The sequence below is a fragment of the Somniosus microcephalus genome, chromosome 28 (genome assembly GCF_052327205.1).
Source record: "Somniosus microcephalus isolate GS21.2 chromosome 28, FLI_Smic_1.0, whole genome shotgun sequence".
In the NCBI taxonomy this organism is placed as follows: domain Eukaryota; kingdom Metazoa; phylum Chordata; class Chondrichthyes; order Squaliformes; family Somniosidae; genus Somniosus; species Somniosus microcephalus.
The window spans coordinates 31060230-31085927 of record NC_141014.1 but is presented as its reverse complement, the minus strand read 5'-3'; the positions used below and the strand labels follow the sequence as shown (position 1 = coordinate 31085927).

At 49.5% G+C, this 25698-nt stretch overlaps 1 protein-coding gene across 1 annotated transcript in view; it reads right to left on the bottom strand.

Moving 5' to 3' along the window:
- trpm4a (transient receptor potential cation channel, subfamily M, member 4a) overlaps positions 1–25698 on the bottom strand; it is a 92752-nt gene that overhangs the window by 52300 nt on the left and 14754 nt on the right. Inside the window, exons 4-10 of the mRNA XM_085969693.1 lie at positions 18440–18620; positions 14259–14425; positions 10576–10753; positions 8926–8990; positions 3268–3450; positions 2469–2571; positions 1261–1379 (exon numbers count right to left, since the gene is read on the bottom strand). Of these exons, the coding sequence (XP_085825819.1) occupies positions 1261–1379; positions 2469–2571; positions 3268–3450; positions 8926–8990; positions 10576–10753; positions 14259–14425; positions 18440–18620 (996 nt within the window). The remainder of the gene's footprint in view (positions 1–1260; positions 1380–2468; positions 2572–3267; positions 3451–8925; positions 8991–10575; positions 10754–14258; positions 14426–18439; positions 18621–25698) is intronic.

Below are 25698 nucleotides of genomic sequence, written 5' to 3'. Positions count from 1 at the left end.
CTATCCTGACTTTTTCTTTATTCGTTTACGGGATCAGGGCATTGCTGGCAATGCCAGCATTTATTGCCCATCCCTAGTTGCCCTTGAGAAGGTGGTGGTGAGCCGCCTTCTTGAACCGCTGCAGTCCGTGTGGTGAAGGTGCTCCCACAGTGCTGTTAGGGAGGGAGTTCCAGGATTTTGACCCAGCGACGATGAAGGATCGGCCGATATACTTCTAAGTCAGGATGATGTGTGACTTGGAGGGGAACTTGGAGGTGGTGGTGTTCCCATGCGCCTGCTGCCCTTGTCCTTCTGGGTGGAAGAGGTCGCGGGTTTGGGAGGTGCTGCCGAAGAAGCCTTGGCGAGTTGCTGCAGTGCATCTTGTAGATGGTACACACTGCAGCCACGGTGCGCCGGTGGTGGAGGGAGTGAATGTTTGAGGTGGTGGATGGGGTGCCAATCAAGTGGGCTGCTTTGTCCTGGATGGTGTCGAGCTTCTTGAGTGTTGTTGGAGCTGCACTCATCCAGGCAAGTGGAGAGTATTCCATCACACTCCTTACTTGTGCCTTGTAGATGGTGGACAGGCTTTGGGGAGTCAGGAGGTGAGACACTTGCAGCAGAATACCCAGCCTCTGACTTGCTCATGTTGCCACAGTGGAACTATATCGGCTGATCCTTCATCGTCGCTGGGTCAAAATCCTGGAACTCCCTCCCTAACAGCACTGTGGGAGCACCTTCACCAGACGGACTGCAGCGGTTCAAGAAGGCGGCTCACCACCACCTTCTCAAGGGGCAACTAGGGATGGGCAATAAATGCTGGCCTCGCCAGCGACGCCCACATCCCATAAAAACGAGTTTTAAAAAAATTCCACGTGCGCAGACATCAGAACAGGAGCGGATTGGGATTGGCTGCAATGCCCGCCACGTCCCTCACTGTCTAGGCTCAGTCATGAAGAATGGGCATTGGGTGAGGTGCCGGGGGGCATCCTTCGAACTGTTGCCCAACTGGAACGGGGGTGGAGTGAGGATTGTAAAATTAAAAAGTTCTCTTTTGAATCCTTATTTCCACCAGCCCCCCTCCAACTGCATAAAACAAGAACATGCATTTATATAGCGCCTTTAAGATAGTAAAAAATCCCCAGGAGTTTTATTGTAACAGGACAAGGGGTGAAGGAAACTGAACTGCAAAGTAAGATCTTGTGATGTTCTATCTCACAGTGCGAGACATCTTGTACAATCTCACCTAGCTCCAGGTATCTTTATACACACACACACACTTACCTTCCACAGGATATCTCCGTTAAATAATTGGCTCTTGGCGATATCCACTCGGCTCCAAGCCACCGCCAGTTTCAGCTCATCAAGGTACGCCAGGGCATTGGTGCTCTGCTTCTTACAGGCTGCGGAAGTAGAGGTGGCAGGGTTCAAACAGTGAGGCTCGGCTCAGCACAGCACATCACCCACCCAAAGCAAACCCCCAACAGCTAGCTCCAGGGCCAAGCGCTGGGAAATGAGCGACAGCGGGATTGGTCAGCACTGGGAATTGTGAATCCGGGAATGGTCATTACTGAGATCGTCCAGTCCTGGGAATGGCCTGTGCTGGGCTGGTCAGTCCTAGGGATGGTCACTGCTGGAACGGTCAATATTGGGAATGGTCAATATTGGGAATGGTCAGCACTGGGATTGGACAACACTGGGATTGGACAGCACTGAGATTGGACAGCCTGGGATTGGACAGCACTGAGATTGGACAGCACTGGGATTGGACAACCTGGGATTGGACAGCACTGGGATTGGACAGACTGGGATTGGACAGCACTGGGATTGGACAGCCTGGGATTGGACAGCCTGGGATTGGACAGCACTGGGATTGGACAGCTTGGGATTGGACAGCACTGGGATTGGACAGCCTGGGATTGGACAGCACTGGGATTGGACAGCACTGGGATTGGACAGCACTGGGATTGGACAGCACTGGGATTGGACAGCCTGGGGTTGGACAGCACTGGGATTGGACAGCGCTGGGATTGATTAATGCAGGCGGAATGTTTATTTGTAGGAATGCTCAGTGGAGACCCCGTCAATTATGCCCTGGCCTTGTCCGAATTCATGAGTTCCTCAGTCAGATCGGACATTTGACTACCGAGGCTGGTGATATTCACTATGGATTATGCAGGGAGGACAGGATTGAATGGGCTCCCCACACTCAAACATAGGTTGGTGACTTGGAGTGGCACCAGAGGATGGTGAGGAGCCGGCAAGTGCCAGCACCTTCAGGAGAGGGAAAAATTGGATGTGGTTCACTCAACAGGGCGTTACTAGAATTAGTCAGTCAGTGGCTGTCGGTATAACGGGTGTGGAGGGAGAATCGTTTGATTTTTTTTTTAACATTTTTTTTGGTGATTGGTTTGAGTACTGAACTTTTCTATTGTGTCCCGGGGCCACATGTCGAGCGGGAATTAAAAATATAAAGGGTTTTGGGATGTTACCTTTGAACAGTGCTTTCAAAATAATTGTATCAAACTCCTCCGTCCCTTCCAGATCTGCATTGTAGACAGTCATCAGGTGCTTATTTTCAACAATCTTCTCCACCTACGAGTCAGAACAAGTTTTTAATTTATCCTGGAGGCCTGAGGTTACATTCTGCATCCAGGCACTAAATACAGTCCTCCAAGATCCCATCAGGCATTGGAGCAAATGGACATCTGGTATGAGCTTGACTTTCATTGTCCAGTGGTGGCTTCACTGGCCGAGAGTCACATGATTTTCTTTGCTCATGGCATAATGTAACATTGTGTCGTCAGTTAGGTGTGGAGCAATTGAATATAATTGATGGGCAACCCTCAGGGCCCAAACTTGCCCAACTGAGGAAAGAAAGAAAGAAGGAAAGAAAGCGAGAGAGAGATGAAGAGAAAGTGAGAGAAAAAGAGAGGAGAGAGAGAAAGAGAGAAAAAGAAAGAAAGAAAGAACGCCTCTGCTCTTCTTCAAAAAGTGCCATGAGATCTTTTACGTCCACCTGAGAGAGCAGATGGGGCCTCGGTTTAATGTCTCATCTGAAAGACGGCACCTCCGACAGTGCAGCACTCCCTCAGCACTGCACTGGGAGTGTCAGCCTAGTTTGTGTGCTCAAGACTCTGGAGTGGGACATGAACCCACGACTATAATTCAGACATGTTACCACTGAGCCCAGGCTGACACCTGGATCGGCAGTTCTGGGCCATGGACTTGTTCCATGTATCTGACCTCTCTCACACCCCAGGGCGGGTCCTCACAGTTACTGGGACTTACCAGCTCCACCAGGCGGTGGGCATCTTCAGAAGGAAAGTGCTTTTGGATCCGCACTTCCACTTCCTTCTTCAAGGTTTCTGCTGTGAAGGATTCCATTATGACCTCGGCTAGGATGTCCGCAATCCCTCCCGATCCGGCCAGGATCAGCCATGGGATGTTGTTCTTTGTAGCTTTGTAAATTCTCTACCACACCAGGAATAAATCAGACAGATAAAAATACTTCCATACAATGCCCGACCTATCTAGTCAGTTATAAGTTGGAGGGAATGTCTTACCAGGATTAGAGAGAAGGTCTCACAATCATCACCCCTTAATGGGGGATGTCATCATCTGGATCCCTTAAAGAGAAGGTCTCATGGTGAGGACCCATAGTTAAGACCCTTAAAGGGAGGGTCTTCTTAAAAGGGACAGTTTCAACATTGGGACAGGCCTCGTGATCAGCACCCCTTAAAGAGGATTCACTTAGGACCCCTTAGTGAGGGAGTCTGATCATCAGCACTCTAAAGAGAGGATCTCGCAATCAGTTACCCTTATTGAGGGTCTTCTTAGTACCCTTAGTCAAGACCCTTAAAGAGAGGGTCTCCTTAAAAAGAAGATTCTCATCATCAGGGCCACTTAAAGTCTGACCACCAGGAGTGGGAATCTCCCCACCAGAACTCCTGAATGGGAGGGGTCTGATTATTAGGCCCTAACTTCTGGAATTCACTCCCTAAACTTCTCCGCCTCTCCACCTCTTTTTCCTCCTTTAAGACGCTCCTTAAAACCTCTCTCTTTGACCGAGCTTTTGCTCATCTGCCCGAACATCTCCTTAAGTAGCTCGGTGTCAAATTTGGTCTTTTAACGCTTCTGTGACACTCCTTGGGATGTTTTACTATGTTAAAGGCACTATGGCCTAGAAATTCAGTATAGCCACTTTTGGGGCGGTAAAGTCGGGCGGCCGCTAAAGTTTGCACCCGGCGCAAAGTCGCGCCCCCTTCGGCGATATTCAGTCGCATCGCCCCAAGAGGTTGCTGCTGCGCTAAAACAGGCGATGCATGACTATCTTTAGGCGCTAAGCCGGCAGTGCTGAGCAATACCCCCGAGGCTGGGCGCAGCGCCGGTGCGGCGAGTTGTTGATTGACGGCAGACACTCTGGCGCCGGTCAGCTCTTAAAGGGGGAGGGTGGATTTGTTTGCCTGCCACGCCCTGCACACTGCAGCCCTCAACCTAGGCCTGACCACTTCAGCTTCACCTGCACAACGCCCAGGGCTATGGAGAAGGCCAGGGAGAGAGTGCAGCGCTTCAGCGACGGTGACCTGAGGCTGCTGGTTGGCGGAGTGGAGCGCAGGCGCCATGTTCTGTTCCCAGAAGGTGGCAAGAGGCCGCTGCCCAGCGCCTACCGGAAAGCCTGGAGGGAGGTCTCAAACAGGGTGTCTTCCAACAGCGTGGTTGCCAGGACTCCTGTGCAATGCCGGAAGAAGTTCAACGACCTCACTCGGGTTGTCTGGGTGAGTACCCTTTCCAGTGTCCTCCTCATCCCTGCATGTGCACCTCACTTTATGGGCAAAGGGACCTGAAAGCCCTAATGGCCAGCCCTCATCCAGCAGCTATGGGACTGTCATGAAAATCACTTGCACATTCAGCACTTTACACACTGTACAAGCTATTTGACCATGGAAGGCAGTGCAGACAAGATCAGGGCTTCACACTGTACTTAGAGGCCGTCCTTTCTCTTGCAGCCCAAGGTGGCGCACAACCGGCGGAAACGAATTGACACCGGGGGAGGCCGTCCTGACGTAAAAGAGCTCTCCGACCTCGACCAGCATGTGGAGCGCATTATGGCAGGCCGGCTGATTGGCCCCGTTGCCAGTGGAGATGCCGACCCTGTTCTGGGCACCAATGGTAAGGGCATCACCTTTTTGACTTTGCTCGTTCCACTTGCGCCTCAGATCAGCATCCTTTGCCACTGTCCGACCGATGCAGTGAATGGCACCACTCATGCCTCCCTCGCTGCCGCCCTGTCCTCACTCTAAAGCTACTCTTGTGCCTTCCTGCTTTCAGATGGTGAATCGCCAGGTGAGGAGGCGGGCCCTCAAGCTGCCACTGTCAGCGCTTCGGAATACGAGGAGGAGGAAGAGGGAGCCGGCCCATCAGTGCCACCCTCAGCCGCACCAGCCCATGGCGATGTAGGGGACACGTCTTCCCTGGAGGGGAGCCGGGGGGAAGGGTCGGAGGAGAGTGAAGCTCCGGGGCCCAGCGGCCTGCAGCAACGCGGGAGGGGTGGGGAAGCTCGGCGGACTTCTCCCCAGAGGGTGAGTGCGGCCTCCAGTCCTGCGACGGTCAGCGCAGAGGAGGTGCGGCTCCTGGAGGTCGTCCAGGCTGAGCGCAGGCACAATGAGCTCATGGCTGCAGTGGCAAGGATGCCTGACTCCATTGAGTCTTTGTCAAGGAGTGTGCAGCAATTTGGAGCAGCACAGGCCAGGAGTCTACAGGACTTCGCGGCAGCACAGGCGGCGTCGAGCCAAGTGCTCAGTCGTGCCGTCCATTCACTGGCTGTTGTCATGCGGACACAGACCAGGGCCACACGGGCACTAACTGCTGCCACCCTCGCTGGATCAGCCAGGCATCGCCAGGGCACTCGCCGTGCAGCAGCAGCCCAGCAGTCTGTTCTTCAGCTGTTTGCTGCGCATGCTGCAGTGCTGGCCCGTGCGAGTCCCAATGTCTCAGGCGACCAGCGAGCACCTGCGATCTGCCAGGTTGGCACCATTCCTGCAGCCGACACTGCCACTCCGCCATTGCAGCTGCCACGAGCCGCTGGACAGACTGCTGCCGCCCAGCCAGAGTTGGAGCAGTCAGCAGCCGGCCACTCCAAGGCCAGAGCTGGTGCAGGCCGACCCCCAAGGGCATCTGCCGTCTCGCCATCTGCCGCTCAGCAGCCTTCCCCCAGCCTTGCTGCAGCCACTGGGCTCCCATTGAGGAGGAGCTGCAGGGCGGGCAGGGGCCAGGCAAGGATGCGAAAGGCATCGCCCTCGCAGGGCAAAAAGTAGAAGGTATGCACAAATGCCTGGTGCTTTTTGTAAGGCCGAGACTGGTGCAGTTGTGTTTTTGTAAGGCCGAGACTGGTGTCTTTCTTTGTTTTTGTAAGGCCGAGACTGGTGCAGTTGTGTTTTTGTAAGGCCGAGACTGGTGTCTTTCTTTCTTTTTGTAAGGCCGAGACTGGTAGTTTTGTGTTTTTGGAGGGGGCTTCTCCACATGAGGATGTAATGTGGGAAGGGCAGAGGTTTGCAATAAATTATTGTTGTTAAATTGCAGTGTGCATGGTTTTTTGGTTAAGTCCTGGTTGCCCTGCTCGGCTGAGGGCTTGTGGAGCGGCTACATTCATCTGCTGACATTGGCACAAGCCATTCCCTGAGAGGGGGCCTAGAACCAACATTCAATAAGCCGGCGACGGGCGGCCCTTGCACTTTCTGCCTTCCTCCTGTGCTGGTCCTCCTCCTCCTCCTCCTCCTCCTGAGGTGGTCCTCCAATCTCTGGTGGCAGTGCCTGAGTCCTGCGGATAGCCAGGTTGTGCAGCATGCAGCAAACGACCACGAAATGGGAGACTCGCTCCGGCGAATACTGTAGGGCTCCACCGGAACGATCCAGACAGCGGAACCGTTGCTTCAGGACGCCGATTGTTTGTTCGATGATGTTCCTGGTCGCTTGATGGCTCTCATTGTATCCCTCTTCAGCAGGGGTGCTGGGCGCACGGAGCGGGGTCATCAGCCAGGTACACAAAGGATAGCCTTTGTCCCCGATAAGCCATCCTCGTGGGTGAGGCTGTGCCTGGAACATGTCTGCCACAGAAGTCTGTCGCAGGATGAAGGCATCGTGGCTGCTGCCTGGAAAGCGGGCATTGACAGCTAGGATGAGCTGCCTGTGGTCACACACCAGCTGGACGTTCAGCGAATGGTAGCCCTTCCGGTTGCGGTAATCCTCGGCATTCTCCAGAGGTGCCCGCAAAGCCACATGCGTGCAGTCAATGGCGCCCTGCACCATGGGGAAGCCTGCGAATGCTGCAAAGCCCATTGCACGCTGTTGCTGCTTGGCAAGGGCCATGGAGAAGGAGATGAACTGACGTCTCCTTTTGAAAAGGGCATTGGTCACCTGGCGGATGCAGCAATGCACGGCGAACTGGGAGATGTTGGCAATGTCCCCAGTAGCAGGTTGGAAGGAGCCGGTGGCATAGAAGTTGAGAGCCACCGTCACCTTCACTGCCACCGACAGAGACGTCCTGCTCCTCAGCTGTGGCATCAGATCACCGCCAAGCAGGTGGCAGATCTCTGTGACCACCTCCCTTCTGAATCGCAGCCTCCGAACACACTGCTCCTCAGACATGTTGAGATAGGAGAACTGCTGGCGGTATACCCTGGGTGGGTAAGGCCTCCTTTCCCGACGCCTGTTGCCCCCTCTCCGTCTAGCCAGGGCTGCCACTCTCTCACGGCGTCTGTGAGCCCTTTGGATGTAATTGAGAAAGCCAGCGTTTACACCCATTGCAGCCCCCATAATATGCTGGCAAACAATGAGATGTCAATGAAGGCAAAGACAAGTGGAAAGCTGTGGCCTGAAGCCACAAGTACCTGTCCGAGTGTTGGGCCAAAGCAGAAAGCTCTCTACCTTGGTCTCTCTCCAAAGATCCGTTTCTCAAGAAGGAGTGCTGCGAAATGGCAGCCTTTTATAGTGCAGGAGGAGTGCCCTTTAATTTGCGCCCCCCGCGCCCCGCATCGACTGAGCACCATTCCACTCTAACAGTCGCTAGGGGCGCCAGGCGCACAATGGGGCGTCGCGACTGAATTTCCGGTTGGGGGCGCACAAAGGGTGTTGCACGAGGAAATGACGTCATGATCTGCGCGCGCAGCTGAGCGCGCGCAAAGACTTTGCGCCGCCGCTAAATCTCTAGTGAAGTTGGGGCGAGGCGCAGATCGCGCTGCGCCCGGCTGCTAGCCGCCTAGCGCCCGACATCTACTCCTCCTAAGGTGCTAACGGCTGGCGCAACCAACTGAATTTCTAGGCCTATATATTTTTTTAATTCATTTTTATGGGATGTGGACGTTGCTGGCAAGGCCAGCATTTATTGCCCATCCCTAGTTGCCCCTTGAGAAGGTGGTGGTGAGCTGCCGCCTTGAACCACTGCAGTCCGTGTGGTGAAGGTGCTCCCACAGTGCTGTTAGGGAGGGAGTTTCAGGATTTTGACCCAGCTACGATGAAGGAACGGCCGATATATTTCTAAGTCAGGATGGTGTGTGACTTGGAGGGGAACTTGGAGGTGGTGGTGTTCCCATGCACCTGCTGCCCTTGTCCTTCTAGGTGGAAGAGGTCGCGGGAATGTCCTCAAGCTACAACCTGCTGAATACGGCAGGATGTATTTGAACAATGTAGACTTGTAGGAAGGACAGGCTAAAATTACAAACGTATATAAAGAGGTTTCTTGGATTAAGAGGATTTCATAACGAGGTGCTGTTTTACTGTTGTTGCTAATAAGGTATTTCGCCATCACACTCTGCTCTCGCTGTAGTAAGGCCTTGAAACTGCAACGACCTTGCTGCAACAGCCCAGTCACTGCAGAGAAGGGAAAGATTCCTCTCTGTTCCTCTCCCCACGTTATTCATAAGGACAGAACGACTTAAATCAGCTCCTCACCTCCAGCATGTTGGTCCCTCCTTGGATCAGCATGCACAGCACGGGGATCTCAATGCTCCCTCTCCCTTAGGACAGAGAAAATAGATAAATATAAGCACAGACCTCTCGGGGTGGGGGGGGGATGGGTGCGCAGTGTGTGTGACCGTTTATGAGTGTGTCTGTCGGTGCCTGAGTGTGCGGTTCTTGTGTGTGTGTGTGTGTGTGCATGTGTATCTGTGGGTATGTTAGGGGAGTCTCCGGCAGGGTGTGCTGTTCTTGTCACCGGCTGCCTCAGTCCTGTTTATAATCCATCATTCTTTATCATTATAGCTAGTGTCCTGTGGCATTGCTCGTGGATAGCAGTGAGTATGGTTGTGATGTTCAGCTCCAGAGATGGAGCTGTGTTTAACCTGGCCTGTCTCTGTAAACCGGCTGCTCAAGCACTCCATATTTTGTTTTAAGATTGCGTTGCAACTCTCACCAAGTGTGACATCTGGTATGTGACGTCTGACGTCTGGTCTGTGACATCTGGCGTGTGACGTCTGAGAGGTGATCTTATTGAAACATATAAGATTCTGAGGGGGATTGACAGGGTGGATGCTGAGAGGATGTTTCCCCTCGTGGGGGTATCTAGAACTCGGGGGCATAGTTTCAGAATAAGGGGTCGTCCATTTAAGACGGAGATGAGGAGGAATTTCTTCTCTCGGGGGGTTGTGAATCTTTGGAATTCTCTACCCCAGAGAGCTGTGGAGGCGGAGTCAGTGAATATATTCAAGGCAGAGATTGACAGACATTTGAACTACAGGAGAGTCAAGGGGTGTGGGGAGAGAGCGGGAAAGTGTTGAGGCCAAGATTGGATCAGCCACGATCTTATTGAATGGCGGAGCAGGCTCGAGGGGCTGACTGGCCGACTCCTGCTCCTGTTTCTTATGTTCGTATGTTCTTATGTCTGGTGTCTAACGTCTGGTGTGTGAGATCGTTAATTATTCAGGGGAAGTGGGCGTCGCCGGCAAGGCCAGCATTTATTGCCCATCCCTAATCGCCCTCGAGAAGGTGGTGGTGGTGGTGGTGGGCCGCCTTCTTGAACCGCTGCAGTCCGTGTGGTGAAGGTATTCTCTGTCGTAGCGGTTTGGTACAACTGAATGGCGCGCCGGGCCATTTTGGAGGGCGGTTAAGAGTCAACTACACTGGTGTGGGTCTGGAGTCACATATATAGGCCAGACCGGGTAAGGACGGTAGATTTCCTTCCCTAAAGGACATCAGGGAACCAGATGGGTTTTTATAACAATCCGGTAGTTACATGGTCACCATTACTGATCTGGTGTGTGACATCTAGAGCATGACAGGCCTGTAGAAGATGTATATAAGAAATGTGTGTTCTTGTCTCACTGTGGTTGGAATGGACCACATTCACTTTCAGGGGGTTGAATGAGACATCTGTGGAATAACAAAGACTGGAACCGTGACATTTACCACACAGACTCGAGGCGATGAGTGAGAGTGAGGCAGGGTGACTCTCGGAGGCTGTCTCAATTAGAACAGAGGACACGATTGGGGTAATTTATGGAGGTGTTGAAAGTTATCAAAGGACGGGGCAGAGTAGATGGAAACAGCCTGTCTCCAGTGGTTGAGGGGGCCTAGAACAAGTCGTCTCATCCTGCCGATACACACCGCCAATTCCCGTCCTCTGTGTCAAGATGTGTTCTTCCAGCCGGGCTTGGAACTGGATCTCTCCTCCCATCCGATTGTTGGTCCCGTCGTCCACGAGAAGGAATGCCGAGTAATTGTCATCCAGCGCGTGGGCTGCCTCCTTGTCACTGCTCACTGCGTACTTTACAGGGAAGGAGCCCTGAGCAAGTGCCAATGTGGATTTAATTAAAGTGAGAATCAATCCTGGTCTTAAAGATACACACACACACACACACACACTCACACACACACACACACACACACACACACACACACACAAATAAACACACACACACACTCACACACCCACACACACACCCACACACACTCACACACATACATAGAAACATAGAAACATAGAGATAGGAACAGGAGTAGGCCATTCGGCCCTTCGAGCCTGCTCCGCCATTCAATGAGATCATGGCTGATCTTCGTCTGAGATCATAGCTGATCTTACCAGTTCAGTACCCCGTCCCCGCCTTTTCTCCGTAACCCTTAATCCCCTTAGCCTTCAGAAATATATCCAATTCTCTCTTGAAAATATTTATTGAATTAGCCTTCACAGCCCTCTGTGGCAGGGAATTCCACAGGCTCACCACTCTTTGAGTGAAGAAATTCTTCCTCATCTCTGTTTTAAATGATTTGCCCGCTATTTTTAGACTGTGGCCCCTGGTTCTGTGCTCCCCGGCCATTGGAAACATTCTCTCTGAATTCAGCCTGTCCAGGCCTGCCATAATTTTATATGTTTCGATGAGATCCCCTCTCAATCTTCTAAACTCCAGTGAGTACAAGCCCAAACTATTTAATCTCTCTTCGTAGGTCATTCCCGCCATTCCAGGTATCAGCCTGGTGAATCGCCGTTGCACTCTTTCCATGGCAAGAACATCCTTCCGCAGATGGGGCGACCAAAACTGTACACAATACTCCAGATGCGGTCTCACCAGCACCTTGTACAGCTGTAGTAAGGTATCCCTATTCCTATACTCGAACCCCCTTGATATGAAGGCCAACATACCATTTGCCTTCTTAATCGCCTGTTGCACCTGCATGCTCTCCTTCAGTGACTGGTGCACAAGAACACCCAGGTCCCTCTGCACTTCCCCATCTCCCAATCTATTGCCATTTAGATAATAATCTACCCTCCTGTTTTTACCCCCAAAGTGGATAACCTCGCATTTATCCACATTATAGTGCATCTGCCACGTATCCGCCCATTCCCCCAACCTGTCCAAATCGCACTGTAGCCTCCTGACATCCTCATCAGAGCCCACCCCTCCTCCTAGTTTAGTGTCGTCAGCGAATTTGGAAATATTGCATCCAATTCCCTGATCCAGATCATTTATATATATTGTGAACAGCTGGGGTCCCAGGACAGATCCTTGCGGCACCCCGCTGGTCACTGCCTGCCACTCCGAAAACGAGCCGTTTATTCCAACTCTCTGTTTTCTATCCGCCAGCCAGTTCTCTATCCACGTTAATACTTTGCCCCCAATTCCATGAGCCTTAATTTTGCATGATAATCTTTTGTGTGGAACCTTATCGAAGGCTTTCTGGAAGTCAAGGTACACCACATCCACTGGCTCTCCCCCATCTATTTTACCAGTTACTTCCTCAAAGAATTCCAGCAGATTAGTCAAACACGATTTACCCTTTGTAAATCCATGTTGACTCTGTCCGATCCTTTCCCCATTTGTCAAGTGCTCCGCTATTTTATCCTTAATAATGGACTCTAGCATTTTGCCCACAACCGATGTAAGGCTTACTGGTCTATAATTCCCTGCTTTCTCTCTACCCCCCTTTTTAAATATTGGGGTAACATTAGCTACCCTCCAATCCACGGGTACTGTTCCCGAGTCAATGGAGTTCCGGAAGATGATCCTTAGAGCATCTGCTATCTCCAGGGCCACCTCCTTAAGTACCCTAGGATGTAGTTTATCAGGCCCCGGGGATTTGTCGGCCTTCAGTCCCCTCAACTTACCCAACACCATATCCCTAGCGATACTAATTTCTGTCAGCTCCTCCCTCTCATTAGTCCCTATGTTTGCCGATATTCCTGGGAGGTTATTTGTGTCCTCCTTTGTGAATACAGAACCAAAGTATGAGTTTAATTGGTCTGCCATTTCCTTATTCTCCATTATATATTCTCCCGAATCGGACTGCAAGGGGCCGACTTGGGATTTTACCAGTCTTTTCCTCCTGATATACCGATAAAAGCTTTTGCAGTCTGTCTTTATGTTTGCTGCAAGTTTACTTTCGTATTCTATTTTCCCCTTCCTGATTAATCCCTTTGTCCTCTTTTGCTGTATCCTGTACTGCCCCCAATCTTCCGGTCTGGTGCTTTTTTTTGCCAGTTGATATGCCCTTTTTTTTGATTTTATGCTGTCCCTAATTTCCCTCGTTATCCACGGTTGAGTCACCTTTTTAGGTTTATTTTTATGCCAAACCGGTATAAACATGTTCTGGAATTCTTCCATTCTATCTTTGAATGCTTGCCATTGTCTATCCACTGTCAATCCCCCCAGAAACGCCACCCAATCAATCTTACCCAATTCCCGTCTCATACCCTCGTAATTCCCTTTATTTAAGTTCTGGACCTTAGTCTCTGATTCAATTTCCTCACTCTCCATCTCGACTGAGAGCTCGATCATATTATGATCGCTCTGACCCAAGGGGCCTCGTACAAGAAGATTGCTGATAAGTCCCTTCTCATTGCACAATACCCAGTCTAAAACGGCCTGATCTCGAGTCGGCTCCTCGACATATTGGTCCAGATAACCGTCCCGAAAACATTCCAGGAATTCCTCCTCCTCAGAATTTTTACTAATTTGGGTAGTCCAATCAATATGTAAATTAAAGTCACCCATGATGACAGCTGTGCTCTTATCGCACGCTTCTCTAATTTCCCTTTTTATGCCTTCCCTCACCTCCATATTACTATTTGGAGGCCTATATATCACACCCACTAACGTTTTCCTCCCCTTGCTATTTCTCATTTCTACCCATACAGATTCCGTTTCATCCGAGTTAATATCCTTCCTTTCCATTGCATTAATCCCCTCCTTTACCAGCAATGCTACCCCACCTCCCCTACCTTTTTGCTACACTCACACACATACACTCACACTCACACACACACTCACAGACACACACAGACACAGACACTCACAGACACACACTCACACACACACACACTCAGACACACACACTCACACTCTCACACACACACTCACACTCACACTCTCACACACACACACTCACACACACACACACACACACACTCACACACACACACTCACGCACACACACTCACGCACACACACTCACACACACACACACACACTCACGTATTCTCACTCAAATACGCAGATACACACACACAAAGACACAGCTACGCACAGACAGATACACACATACACATGTACATACACAAAGATACACAGGTGTGTGCACACATATACACAAAACACACACTGATAGACATATACACACACATACTGATATTTACACAGCAACCAACACACACTCACAAACAAATACACTGCCAATCATACACCTCTACACACACATACAAAGACATACTCAAGCACACGCATGCATAAATATCCCCATTCATACAACGTGCATCACATACACACATTCATATACAGCCGCTGTGCCAGCGTTACCTTGGGGTTCACGAGATGATTTTTATCGTACACGATTCCCCATGGCGCTATCCCCATGGCAACCACCTTCGCGGTTGACTGCGTGCTCGCCGTGGCATGGTCGCGCACCGCTTCACCAACGTACTTGCCTATCCCGACTTGGAGTCCGCTCGTCATAATCCATGCTCCTGTGAGACGGGTCAACATGAAGATTGCAACAGGAGGCGTAACAATGACAGAGTCACAGCGAGAAATCGCGAGCAATGGAGAGTAAAGGACAGAAACAACAACAACTTGCATTTATATAGCACCTTTAACATAGTCCTGAGGTGCTTAAACCAAGGTTAGATGGGAGTAACAGTGGGTAAAAGTGCATTTCAGAGAGAAGGAGAATGTGAGAGAGTACTGGAGTGTGGTGATTATTTCCTATGTTTAATAAGAAGTATTGTGATTGGTGAATGGGGTGGTTGTTCTCTGTGTTAGTAAGAAGTATTGTAATTGGTTGTTTGTTTCTACCTTGAGATATATGCTGTAAACTCATTGGTAGTGGATGTCAGGTGATTTGTGGTGGCCATCTTAAATTCAGTTCTCTCCAGTCATGGTTGGAGACTGGTGTTGAAAGATGTGCTACTGGATTTTTAAAGTTAATAAAGCCTAGATTAGAAAGGCAAATCTATTCTTTATTTCATGGAGTAATTATGATTTTTTTTAAATTGAGGAACTGAGGTCCACAGTATCCCAGATAAAGGAACAGTATTCTAGTCTTGGGCTTTATGAAGAGTTAAGAGTTGGTGATGGAAAGAGGAAATTGTGGCTTCTTAGAGGCAGATTTGGCAGTGGAGGAGATGTAGGAGTTCCATTTGAGACCGGAGACATATAGTGAGGTAGTGGGGGGTGGAATCTCCACAGCTGAAGGACGGAGGACGCAGCCTTGAAACACAAGACCTGGTAGCTGTTGGTTCGCCTCGTGAGAAACACACTGTAAGATTCTAAAAATTGTGATAAAACCTCTGCTACCGTGTGGTGATCGAAGTTCAGAATGAATTACATAGAAACATAGAAGATAGGAGCAGGAGTAGGCCATTCGGCCCCTTGAGCCTGCTCCGCCATTCAATGAGATCATGGCTGATCATCCAAATTCAGTACCCTGTCCCTGCCTTCTCCCCATATCCCTTGATCCCTTTAGCCTTAAGAAATATATCTAAATCCTCCTTGAATATATTTAATGAATTGGCCTCCACTGAATTGTGAAATGGTTACAGACAAATTCAAAATGTAGGAAATCAGCACGTGTTCTTTGTTTGTGAAGACACAAAATGGTGGAAGTCAGCTGGGGGTACCTTTGTTTGAAAGGCCACATGGACAGGAAGGTCGACAAGGAAGTCCCGCCCCCCACACACCTCACAGGAACATGCGGAATGAACTCCTTTCAGGGAAGGTTTGGAGTGAAACTGACCTATCAGAGGGGAGGCAGACAGCGATATAGGAGGGAGGCAGTCAGAAAGGCCCTATAACAGAAGTAGGAAGGCAGATTATTATCTGAATGGCAATAGATTGGAAGAAGGGGAAGTGCAACGAGACCTGGGTGTCCTTGTGCACCAGTCGCTGAAGGTAAGCATGCAGGTGCAGCAGGCGGTTGAGAAGGCAAATGGTATGTTGGCCTTTGTAGCGAGAGGGTTCGAGTGCAGGAGCAAGGATGTCTTGCTGCAGTTGTACAGGGCCTTGGTGAGACCACACCTTGAGTATTGTGTGCAGTTTTGGTCGCCTTATCTGAGGAAGGATGTTCTTGCCATGGAGGGAGTGCAGCGAAGATTCACCAGACTGATACCTGGGATGGCAGGAATGACGTATGAGGAGAGATTGGGTCGATTGGGCTTGTACTCGCTGGAGTTTAGAAGAATGAGAGGGGATCTCATTGAAACTTATAAAATTCTAACAGGACTAGACAGACTAGATGCAGGAAGGATGTTCCCGATGGCGGGGGAGTCCAGAACCAGGGGTCACAGTCTAAGGATAAGGGGTAGGCCATTTAGGACAGAGATGAGGAGGAATTTCCTCCCCCAGAGAGTGGTGAACCTGTGGAATTCTCCACCACAGAAGGCAGTTGAGGCTAATTCATTAAATATATTCAAGAAGGAGTTAGCTATATTTCTTAAGGCTAAAGGAATCAAGGGGTATGAGGAGAAGGCAGGGACAGGGTACTGAATTTGGATGATCAGCCATGATCGCATTAAATGGCGGAGCAGGCTCGAGGGGCCGAGCATCTTCTATGTTTCTGTGTAACCCAGGGGCGGGAAATTCAGAACACAGAAGGAACAAGAAGACAGAGCGGAAGAACAGACGAACAGAGAAAGCTGGCCAGTCTATGTTTCGACTTACGACTTTTCCTGGACCGATCGCCCAGTGATAAAGGAGTATGTATGAAAGTCGAACATAGAGCTTAGATATTGTTAAAAGGGGTACTTTTATGTATGGTTGACTTGAAATATAAATCGCCCAGAGGTAGCGAGTAAATTGCTGGGAAGTACTTTTATGTACGGATATATTGGACGCATATTGATTGTGATTGTACACCTGAATTGTACACTTGAATTTTGAACTGTAGTGTGAATAAAGACCAATTTTATTGATCACATACTTGTCTGTCATTGTTACACTTATTCCTAATTCTCGTAGTTCGAACCGTAGTAAGAGAAAGGTTTACAACACACAGACTGTGGGGTTTATTTTAACTTTCAGCAATGCTGAAAAACGGGCGCTATCGAATCGGTCGCCCACGATACACACGCTCGACCGTCCTTGCCATTGAAGTCAACGGACGGGGAAATCGGGCGGGGTGTATAACGGGCGGCCAGTTCGATGTCGCTCGTTTTATACCATCGGCCAAGGTTAAAATTAACCCCCGCACCCTCACCCTCCACCAATGTATTGGAGAAACAAAGTTGTCACTACAACAGTAGCAACAACAGCTTGCATTTATATAGCGCGTTTAACGTAGTAAAACGTCCCACGGCGCTTCACAGGAGCGTTATCAGAAATAAAGTTTGACACCGAGCCACATAAGGAGATATTAGAGCAGGGCTTGGTCAAGGAGGTAGGTTTTAAGGAGTGACTTAAAGCAGGAAAGCGAAGTAGAGAGGCGGAGAGGTTTAGGCAGGGAATTCCAGAGCTTGGGGCCTAGGCGGCTAAAGGCACGGCCGCCAATGGTGGAGCGATTAAAATCAGGGATGCTCAAGATACCAGAATTAGAGGAGCGCAGAGATCTTGGTGAGTTGTAGGGCTGGAGGAGATTACAGAGACAGGGTTGGGCGAGGCCATGAAGGATTTGAAAAGAAGGATGAGCCAATGTAGATCAGCGCGCACAGGGAGTGATGGGCGAGCGGGACTTGGTGCGAGTTAGGATAGGGGCAGCAGAGTTTTGGATGTGCTCAAGTTTACGGAGGGTGAAAGGTGCAAGGGGACTGGAGACTGTGCAGGGGGGAGGTTTGCAATCTGAAGGAAGTCGATGAAGCAGAATGGAGTTAATGGGAAAACAGTCCAAAGGAATCACAAAGTGTAACATGGGGTAGATAGCGTGAGCAGACAGCCACAGCTCTGGTGGGCGGTCACTTGTTCAGAAGTGCACGGTGGCAGATGAATTGGAGATGGCCAAGGTGATGACAGAGAATTTAGCACCTTCTCCAAGAGCTGAACTGCTAACATAATCATAAAAGTCATGATGTGGAGATGCCGGTGTTGGACTGGGGTGGACAATTGTGAGAAGTCACACAACACCAGGTTATAGTCCAACAGCTTTATTTGAAATCACAAGCTTTCGGAGCGCTGCTCCTTCATCAGGTGAAGTGAAGAGATGCATATAGGCACAGCATATATAGTCAGAGAACACTGCCAGATGATTACAGGTAATCTTTCTAACTGCCCTTTCGGTGTGATAAAGGGCAGCTAGAAAGATTACCTGTAATCATCTGGCAGTGTTCTCTGACTATATATGCTGTGCCTATATGCATCTCTTCACTTCACCTGACGAAGGAGCAGCGCTCCGAAAGCTTGTGATTTCAAATAAAGCTGTTGGACTATAACCTGGTGTTGTGTGACTTCTCACAATCATAAAAGTCAAACACCATCCCAGCAAAAAAACTACCCGAGGAAGTGGCAGCAAAATGTCTTCCTCCAGACCTATTTGCTTCTCAGGGGGGCCTCACCAGTACTTTGTGCTGCCTTGACCAGTCCTTGACGGAGAATGTCCTTCAGCCAGGTCTTCATCTTTAAATTCCCCTCTCCGCCCACGACGGACACCACCAGGTTGGGAGGCGGGATCCCCCAGAATTGGGTTATCAGGGTGTAGACGATTGCAGGATCTGTGTCCGAGGAAAGCCGGACAAACTGTGAAGAAGATTTGCGAATGTGAACACTTTAGCCACTTGTGGTTTTGAGGCTGCCGCTCTCCTTTTTTTCTTTAAAAAGTGAATTTGAGCGCTCCTCGAGATGGAGGGAGCTGTTCCATAGAAACATAGAAGATAGGAGCAGGAGTAGGCCATTCGGCCCCTCGAGCCTGCTACGCCATTCAATGCGATCATGGCTGATCATCCAAATTCAGTACCCTGTCCCTGCTTTCTCCCCATATTCCTTGATCCCTTTAGCCTTAAGAAATATATCCAACTCCTTCTTGAATATATTTAATGAACTGGCCTCCACTGCCTTCTGTGGTAGAGAATTCCATAGGTTCACCACTCTCTGGGTGAAGAAATTCCTCCTCATTTCTGTCCTAAATGGCTTACCCCTTATCCTTAGACTGTGACCCCTGGTTCTGGACTCCCCGACCATCGGGAACATCCTTCCTGCATCTAGTCTGTCTAGTCCTGTCAGAATTTTATAAGTTTCAATGAGATCCCCTCTCATTCTTCTAAACTCCAGCTAATATAAGCCTAATTGACCCAATCTCTCCTCATACGTCATTCCTGCCATCCCAGGTATCAGTCTGGTGAATCTTCGCTGCACTCTCTCCATGGCAAGAACATCCTTCCTCAGATAAGGCGACCAAAACTGCACACAATACTCAAGGTGTGGTCTCACCAGGGCCCTGTACAACTGCAGCAAGACATCCTTGTTCCTGTACTCGAACCCTCTTGCTACGAAGGCCAACATACCATTTGCCTTCTTAACCGCCTGCTGCACCTGCATGCTTACCTTCCTGGGGAACGGAACACTTTGCGTTTCAGACACCCGGGGGTGGGGGAGGGGGGGGTAAGATCGTGAAAGGGCGGTGGAAGCAGATTGAATCATAACATTCAAAAAGGGAATTGAATAAGCGCTTGAAGGGGAATAACTTGCGGGGCTACGGGGAAAAGAGCAGGGGGGAGAGTGGGACTAATTGAATCGCTCTTTCAACGAGCCAGCACAAGCAGGATGGGCCGAATGGCCTCCTTCTGTGCTGCAAGGTTCTCTGATCCTCTGATCCTAGCGATTTCTGTTTTTATTAACGGCGAGGTTCTGACAGGCTTGTGAATCACACGCTTCGGAACGTGTCTGTGCCGCTCCCCTTCTGCATGGTTTGGCTCAAAAAGCTGCTACTAGTTTGCCAACAGAAGTAAAAGCGACCAGAAGTTTCCAGAAACCTGTGACTCAGCATCCCCTCGAGCAGTCAGCACCGAGCCCTTTGCCTGGGTGAACTTCGCCGCCTTTAATCAAAGTTGATTCTCTCTTGTCTTGTCTAACCCGGGCCTCACGCTCTCAGCTGTTAAAAACCGCAGCAGGATTAACACTTCAACCAGCCCTAGCGCTACCAACAGTGAGCTAGTCTGCAGGTCATAGAATCCCTCAGCACGGAAGGTGGCCATTCGGCCCATCGTGCCTGTGTTGGCTCTTTGAAAGGCCTATCGGTTAGTCCCACTCCCCATTGCTCTTTCTCCACAGCCCTGGAATTTTTTTCCTTTTCAGCTATATACCCAATTCCCTTTTGAAAGTTACCATTGAATCTGCTTCCACCGCCCTTTCAGGCAGCGCATTCCAGATCACAACAACTCGCTGTGTTAAATTTTTTCTCCTCATCTCCCTCCTGGATTTTTTTGCCAATTATCTTAAGTCTGTGTCCTCTGGGTACTGCCTCTCCTGCCAGTGGAAACAATATCTCCCTACCCACTCTATCGAAACTGTTGTGTATGTACCTTTAAGAGAATAACTGGTCTCAGACTGCAGTACCGGCAGTGACCACCCCTGTATAAAAGGCGCTAGAGAGCCTCTGTTTGTTAGTTTTCACGATTGACTTCCACCAGTAAAGACTTGTTTGTTTTCACTCCTGCTGGTCCGTGTCTCAATCATTCACGGACTTAACACTGGCGACGAATAAGAAACGAACTTACCTGCAACTCGGCAGCACCTCAGACGACGTTGTTGAAGGTCGGAGCCAGAAGAAAGAAAAAAAAATAGAGTCCAAAGAAACTCGGGAAACGGGCGTCGACCGTCAATCATCGGGTTGAAAACTTGCAGGAGAGACTGTTCAGAGCCAGGCTGGGTTCCTCGGTCTGTGGTTTCCCAGCTAATCGGGCTGGTGGCAGGTAGTACTCTGATCCTTCCTGGGCTGCGGCGGGCTGAAGCTCGATCAGGTGGCTTTTCAACGGGGCCGGGCAGCAAGTCGGGAAGCAAAGAGAGAGAGAGAGGGTGGAGCACACAGGGCGCGGCCGGTGCTTCGAAGCCGGGCAGCGTTCGGACCTAAGAAGAGGGAGGGAAGTGTCCCAGAGGGTCCGCTCCACGACGGGAAAATAATAAAAGAAAAAGAATCAATATTTAACGCGCAAAAAACCGTGGAAAGCAGCGCTAAAACCAGCGGGGAAGAAGGCAAAGCGCGGGAGGCGCCATTTTGTTAAATCGGGGAAGAAGGCAAAGCGCGGGAGGCGCCATTTTAGATTTGCAAGATGCCGAAGACTGGCTGTATCACTGCTTTTGATAATACATTAGAGGACTGGACCACGTATGTGGAAAGAGTCGAGGTATATTTCGAGGCAAACGAAATAGCGGAGGGGAAAAAGGCATTGATATTGCTAAACTTAATGGGTGCTAGAACGTACGGCCTATTGCGGGACCTGATTACTCCAGCCAAACCGAAGGCGAAGAGTTTTAACGAAATTGTTGCTGTCCTACAGGAACACTTAAACCCTGCACCGCTGTTGATAGCAGAAAGATTTAAATTCCACAGGAGAACTCAGCACAAAGATGAGAGCAATGCTGAGTATCTTACGGAACTACGCAAGCGATCAAAGCACTGCCAGTTCGGAGCAGGACTGGCAGATACCCTACGGGACAAATTTGTCTGTGGACTCCTGAGTGAAGGAACACAGAAGAAGTTACTCTCAGAAAAAGAGCTGACGCTAGATAAGGCTTTCAGTGTGGCAGTATCGTATGAAGCAGCAGCCAGGGGAGCTGCAGAAATTCAACAAAAACCACAGGAATACGGCACCCACGAAATGACACGGGGATTTGCAAAATGTTATCGCTGCGACAGAACTAACCATGACCAGAAGGACTGCTGGTCCAAAGACAAAATATGCAGACAATGCGGAAAGATTGGACACATTGCACGAGTTTGCAGGTCTGGGAAGAAGACCAGCGACAACAAAAAGGCTACTAAGGAACCGTACAAGAAAGTACAAAAGATGACGGACAGTAGTTCCGAAGATCAGATGAGCGATAGTGAATCCGGAAACAGGAGACTAAGCTGTCTCAAACTTCACAATGTAATCGCAAAAGAGGATCACCGAACCATTTGGGTCACCCTCACGATAGCAGGGTCCCAAGTTAAAATGGAATTGGATACAGGATCAGCGCTAACCGTCATGAATCGACGAGACTACGAGCGGCTATTTTCACACATACCCTTGAGAGAGACATCCATCGTCTTGACGACGTATACGGGGCAAAAAGTATACCCCAGAGGAAAAATAAGGGTGCCTGTCGAATACAATGGCAAGAAAATACGGAAATTGTATCTCTACATACTGCCAAATGGTGGACCACCGTTATTGGGACGGGAATGGATCAGGAAGATAAACTTAGATTGGCATTCCATTCATGCAATGACGGTGGACGGTAAAAAAGATGAAGACGTCACTCCTGGACGATTGTCAACAATCTTAGCTAACGCCAAAGAGGTATTTCAACAAGAACTGGGCACGATTAAAGGCGTAACCGCCTCGATAAAAATAGAAGAGAATGCAGTTCCCAAGTTTTTCAAAGCAAGACCGGTACCATATGCAATTCACCCAGCCGTCGAGGCAGAGCTGGAGAATCTGGAGAAGGCAGGCGTGTTGTCTAAGGTCAACTGGAGCGAGTGGGCGACACCCATCATTCCTGTCATGAAGAAAACGTTAAGCAATAAGCCCGGAGAGCCAAGGAAGATTCGCATCTGTGGGGATTTCAAGGTGACGGTGAACCCTGTCCTTCACACAGTACAATATCCTCTTCCAAGGATAGAAGACATCTTCGCCTCACTGTCTGGAGGGAAGCGTTTTACAAAAATTGACCTAGCACAAGCATATTTGCAGATGGAGGTTGAAGAGTCCTCTAGGAAGTATCTCACGATAAACACTCACAAAGGTCTTTACCAGTATCATCGATTGGTATTCGGAGTAGCATCGGCTCCGGCGATATGGCAAAGAGCGATGGAACAAGTCCTGCAAGGGATTCCGGGGACTCAGTGTTACTTGGACGACATCCTTGTAACAGGTGAAGATGACAGTGAACACCTTAACAACCTAGAACAGGTGCTCACTAGACTACAGGAACATGGGCTGCGAGCCAACCGCCCCAAGTGCGAATTTTTTAAGAAACAGATATCGTATTGTGGCCACGTGATTGATGAAGAGGGGTTACATAAGTCCCCTGACAAAATTGAAGCGGTTGTTAAGGCCCCAGTGCCTGAAAATGTGTCGCAACTGAGGTCATTCCTCGGGTTGGTGAATTACTATCGTAAGTTTTTGCCGAATTTGTCGACAATTTTGCACCCACTGAATTCCCTGCTACGAACGGGGGTAGCATGGAAATGGAGCGATGATTGTAAGCGTGCTTTTCAGAAGAGTAAGGACTTAATCACTTCAAGGGAAGTATTGGCTCACTACAACCCAGCACTGCCAATCAGGCTGGCGTGTGATGCGTCTCCCTACGGCATTGGGGCGGTACTGTCACATAAATTCCTTGATGGTTTAGAGAGGCCGATAGCTTTTGCGTCACGCTCGTTAACTTCTGCTGAGCGTAACTACGCCCAGATTGACAGAGAGGCCCTCAGCCTAGTGTGGGGGGTGAAGAAGTTCAATCACTATCTGCACGGTCAAAAATTTACTCTACTAACCGATCATCAACCTCTTGTCTCCATTTTCAACCCTCAGAAGGGCGTACCGATAATGACGGCACAACGGCTGCAGAGATGGTCCCTTTTCCTAGGGGCACACCAATATGACATCGAGTACAAAGAACTAAACAGCATGGAAATGCTGATGGATTGTCACGCCTACCGTTGCTGACGGTGGAAGAAGAAGACCTTGCAGTGGATCCAATGGAGTTATTCCACTCGACCATAGTCGAATGTCTCCCTGTGACGAATGCAAACATAGAAAAGGAAACACGGAATGACCCGACACTATCACGGGTCTATGATTTAACGGTGAAGGGATGGCCAGCACATGGCGAACCACTGCTGCCAGCATTCTCGCCGAGAAGAGAACAGCTGTCAGTGTGCAGAGGAACCTTGATGTGTGGATCCAGAGTAGTAATTCCACCTAAGCTGATGGATAGAGTACGCAATGAGCTTCATGAGGGTCATCTGGGTGGGGTAAAAATGAAGAACTTAGCCAGAGCGTTTGTGTGGTGGCCGGGAATCGATAGAGAAATCGAAGAGATGACCAAGAGCTGTGCAGGATGCCAGAAGGTCCAAAACGCCCCACCACAAGCTCCTCTGCATCCATGGGAGTGGCCCTCATCTCCATGGCAACGGGTGCACATTGATTTTGCTGGCCCCTTCATGGACTCGATGTTTTTAATTGCGGTGGATGCACATTCAAAGTGGCCAGAGGTAATAAAAATGTCCTCAACCACCACGGAAAAAACTATCACAGTTTTGCGAACCATATTCGCCAGGAATGGGCTGCCTGAACAGATTTGCTCTGACAATGGACCACAGTTTGTGTCTGAAGAGTTCCGGAGGTTCTTAAAGAACAATGGCGTTAAGCATTACACATCTGCCCCATATCATCCAGCCACCAATGGATTGGCCGAGAGGTTTGTCCAAACATTCAAGAAGGCTATCAAGGCAATGTGTAACGAAGATATACCCCTACAACACAAGGTGGACAACTTCTTGTTTGCCTACCGGAATGCGACACATGCGGTTACCAACCAAACCCCAGCCATGATGTTCTTCAATCGAAGACTACGATGTCGCTTGGATTTGGTTAAGCCAAACGTCCGAAGAGATGTGGAGAACAGGCAGTTTTAGAATATGAATGAAAGGCCGACCAGGAGTTTTAAGATAGGTCAACCAGTTTTGGCCCGGGACTACCGCACTGAGAAATGGCAGCCAGGAACGATTTGTACACGGCAAGGACCTCTCATGTATACCGTGGACGTTGGAGAGAGCATTGTAAGACGCCATGCTGACCAGATTCTAGAGTCAATGGAAAATGTCAACTCCACACCACGATCTGATACACCTGGCAATGAAATCGACGTACCAATTGCAGCTACCGCAGAATCGGTGATATTGGAAGCAGATGAACCAAACAACGACATTGATCCCGACTCAACATTGCCAGAAGAACCTGATACCCCAAAGAGGCGTTATCCAGACAGAATCAGAAAGCCTCCTCAAAGACTGAACTTATAATTGCTTAAACTTAACCAATGTATCTAGCAACCGTGATTGTGATTGTAATTAGTTATCATTTAGTTGTTAAATGAATGTTATGTACTGTTTATCTAAAAGGGGAGGAATTGTTGTGTATGTACCTTTAAGAGAATAACTGGTCTCAGACTGCAGTACCGGCAGTGACCACCCCTGTATAAAAGGCGCTAGAGAGCCTCTGTTTGTTAGTTTTCGCTATTGACTTCCACCAGTAAAGACTTGTTTGTTTTCACTCCTGCTGGTCCGTGTCTCAATCATTCACGGACTTAACAGAAACCCTTCGTAAGACACCATTAAGTCATACTCCTTTCACAGGCTGTGGAAAGGACAGAGAGTTTGACGAGGAGGAAGGGTAGAAAGTGGATCAGGCTGCCTCCTTTGTTTGGACTCTAGGGGAATCAAGGGATACGGGGATCGGGCGGGAAAGTGGAGTCAAGGTCGAAGATCAGCCATGGTCTTATTGAATGGTGGAGCAGGCTCGAGGGGCTGTACGGCCTACTCCTGCTCCTAATCCTTATGTCCACCAGGCTAGGCTTCAGAATTGGAAACAGGTAACTACAAAGCAGGATCCCA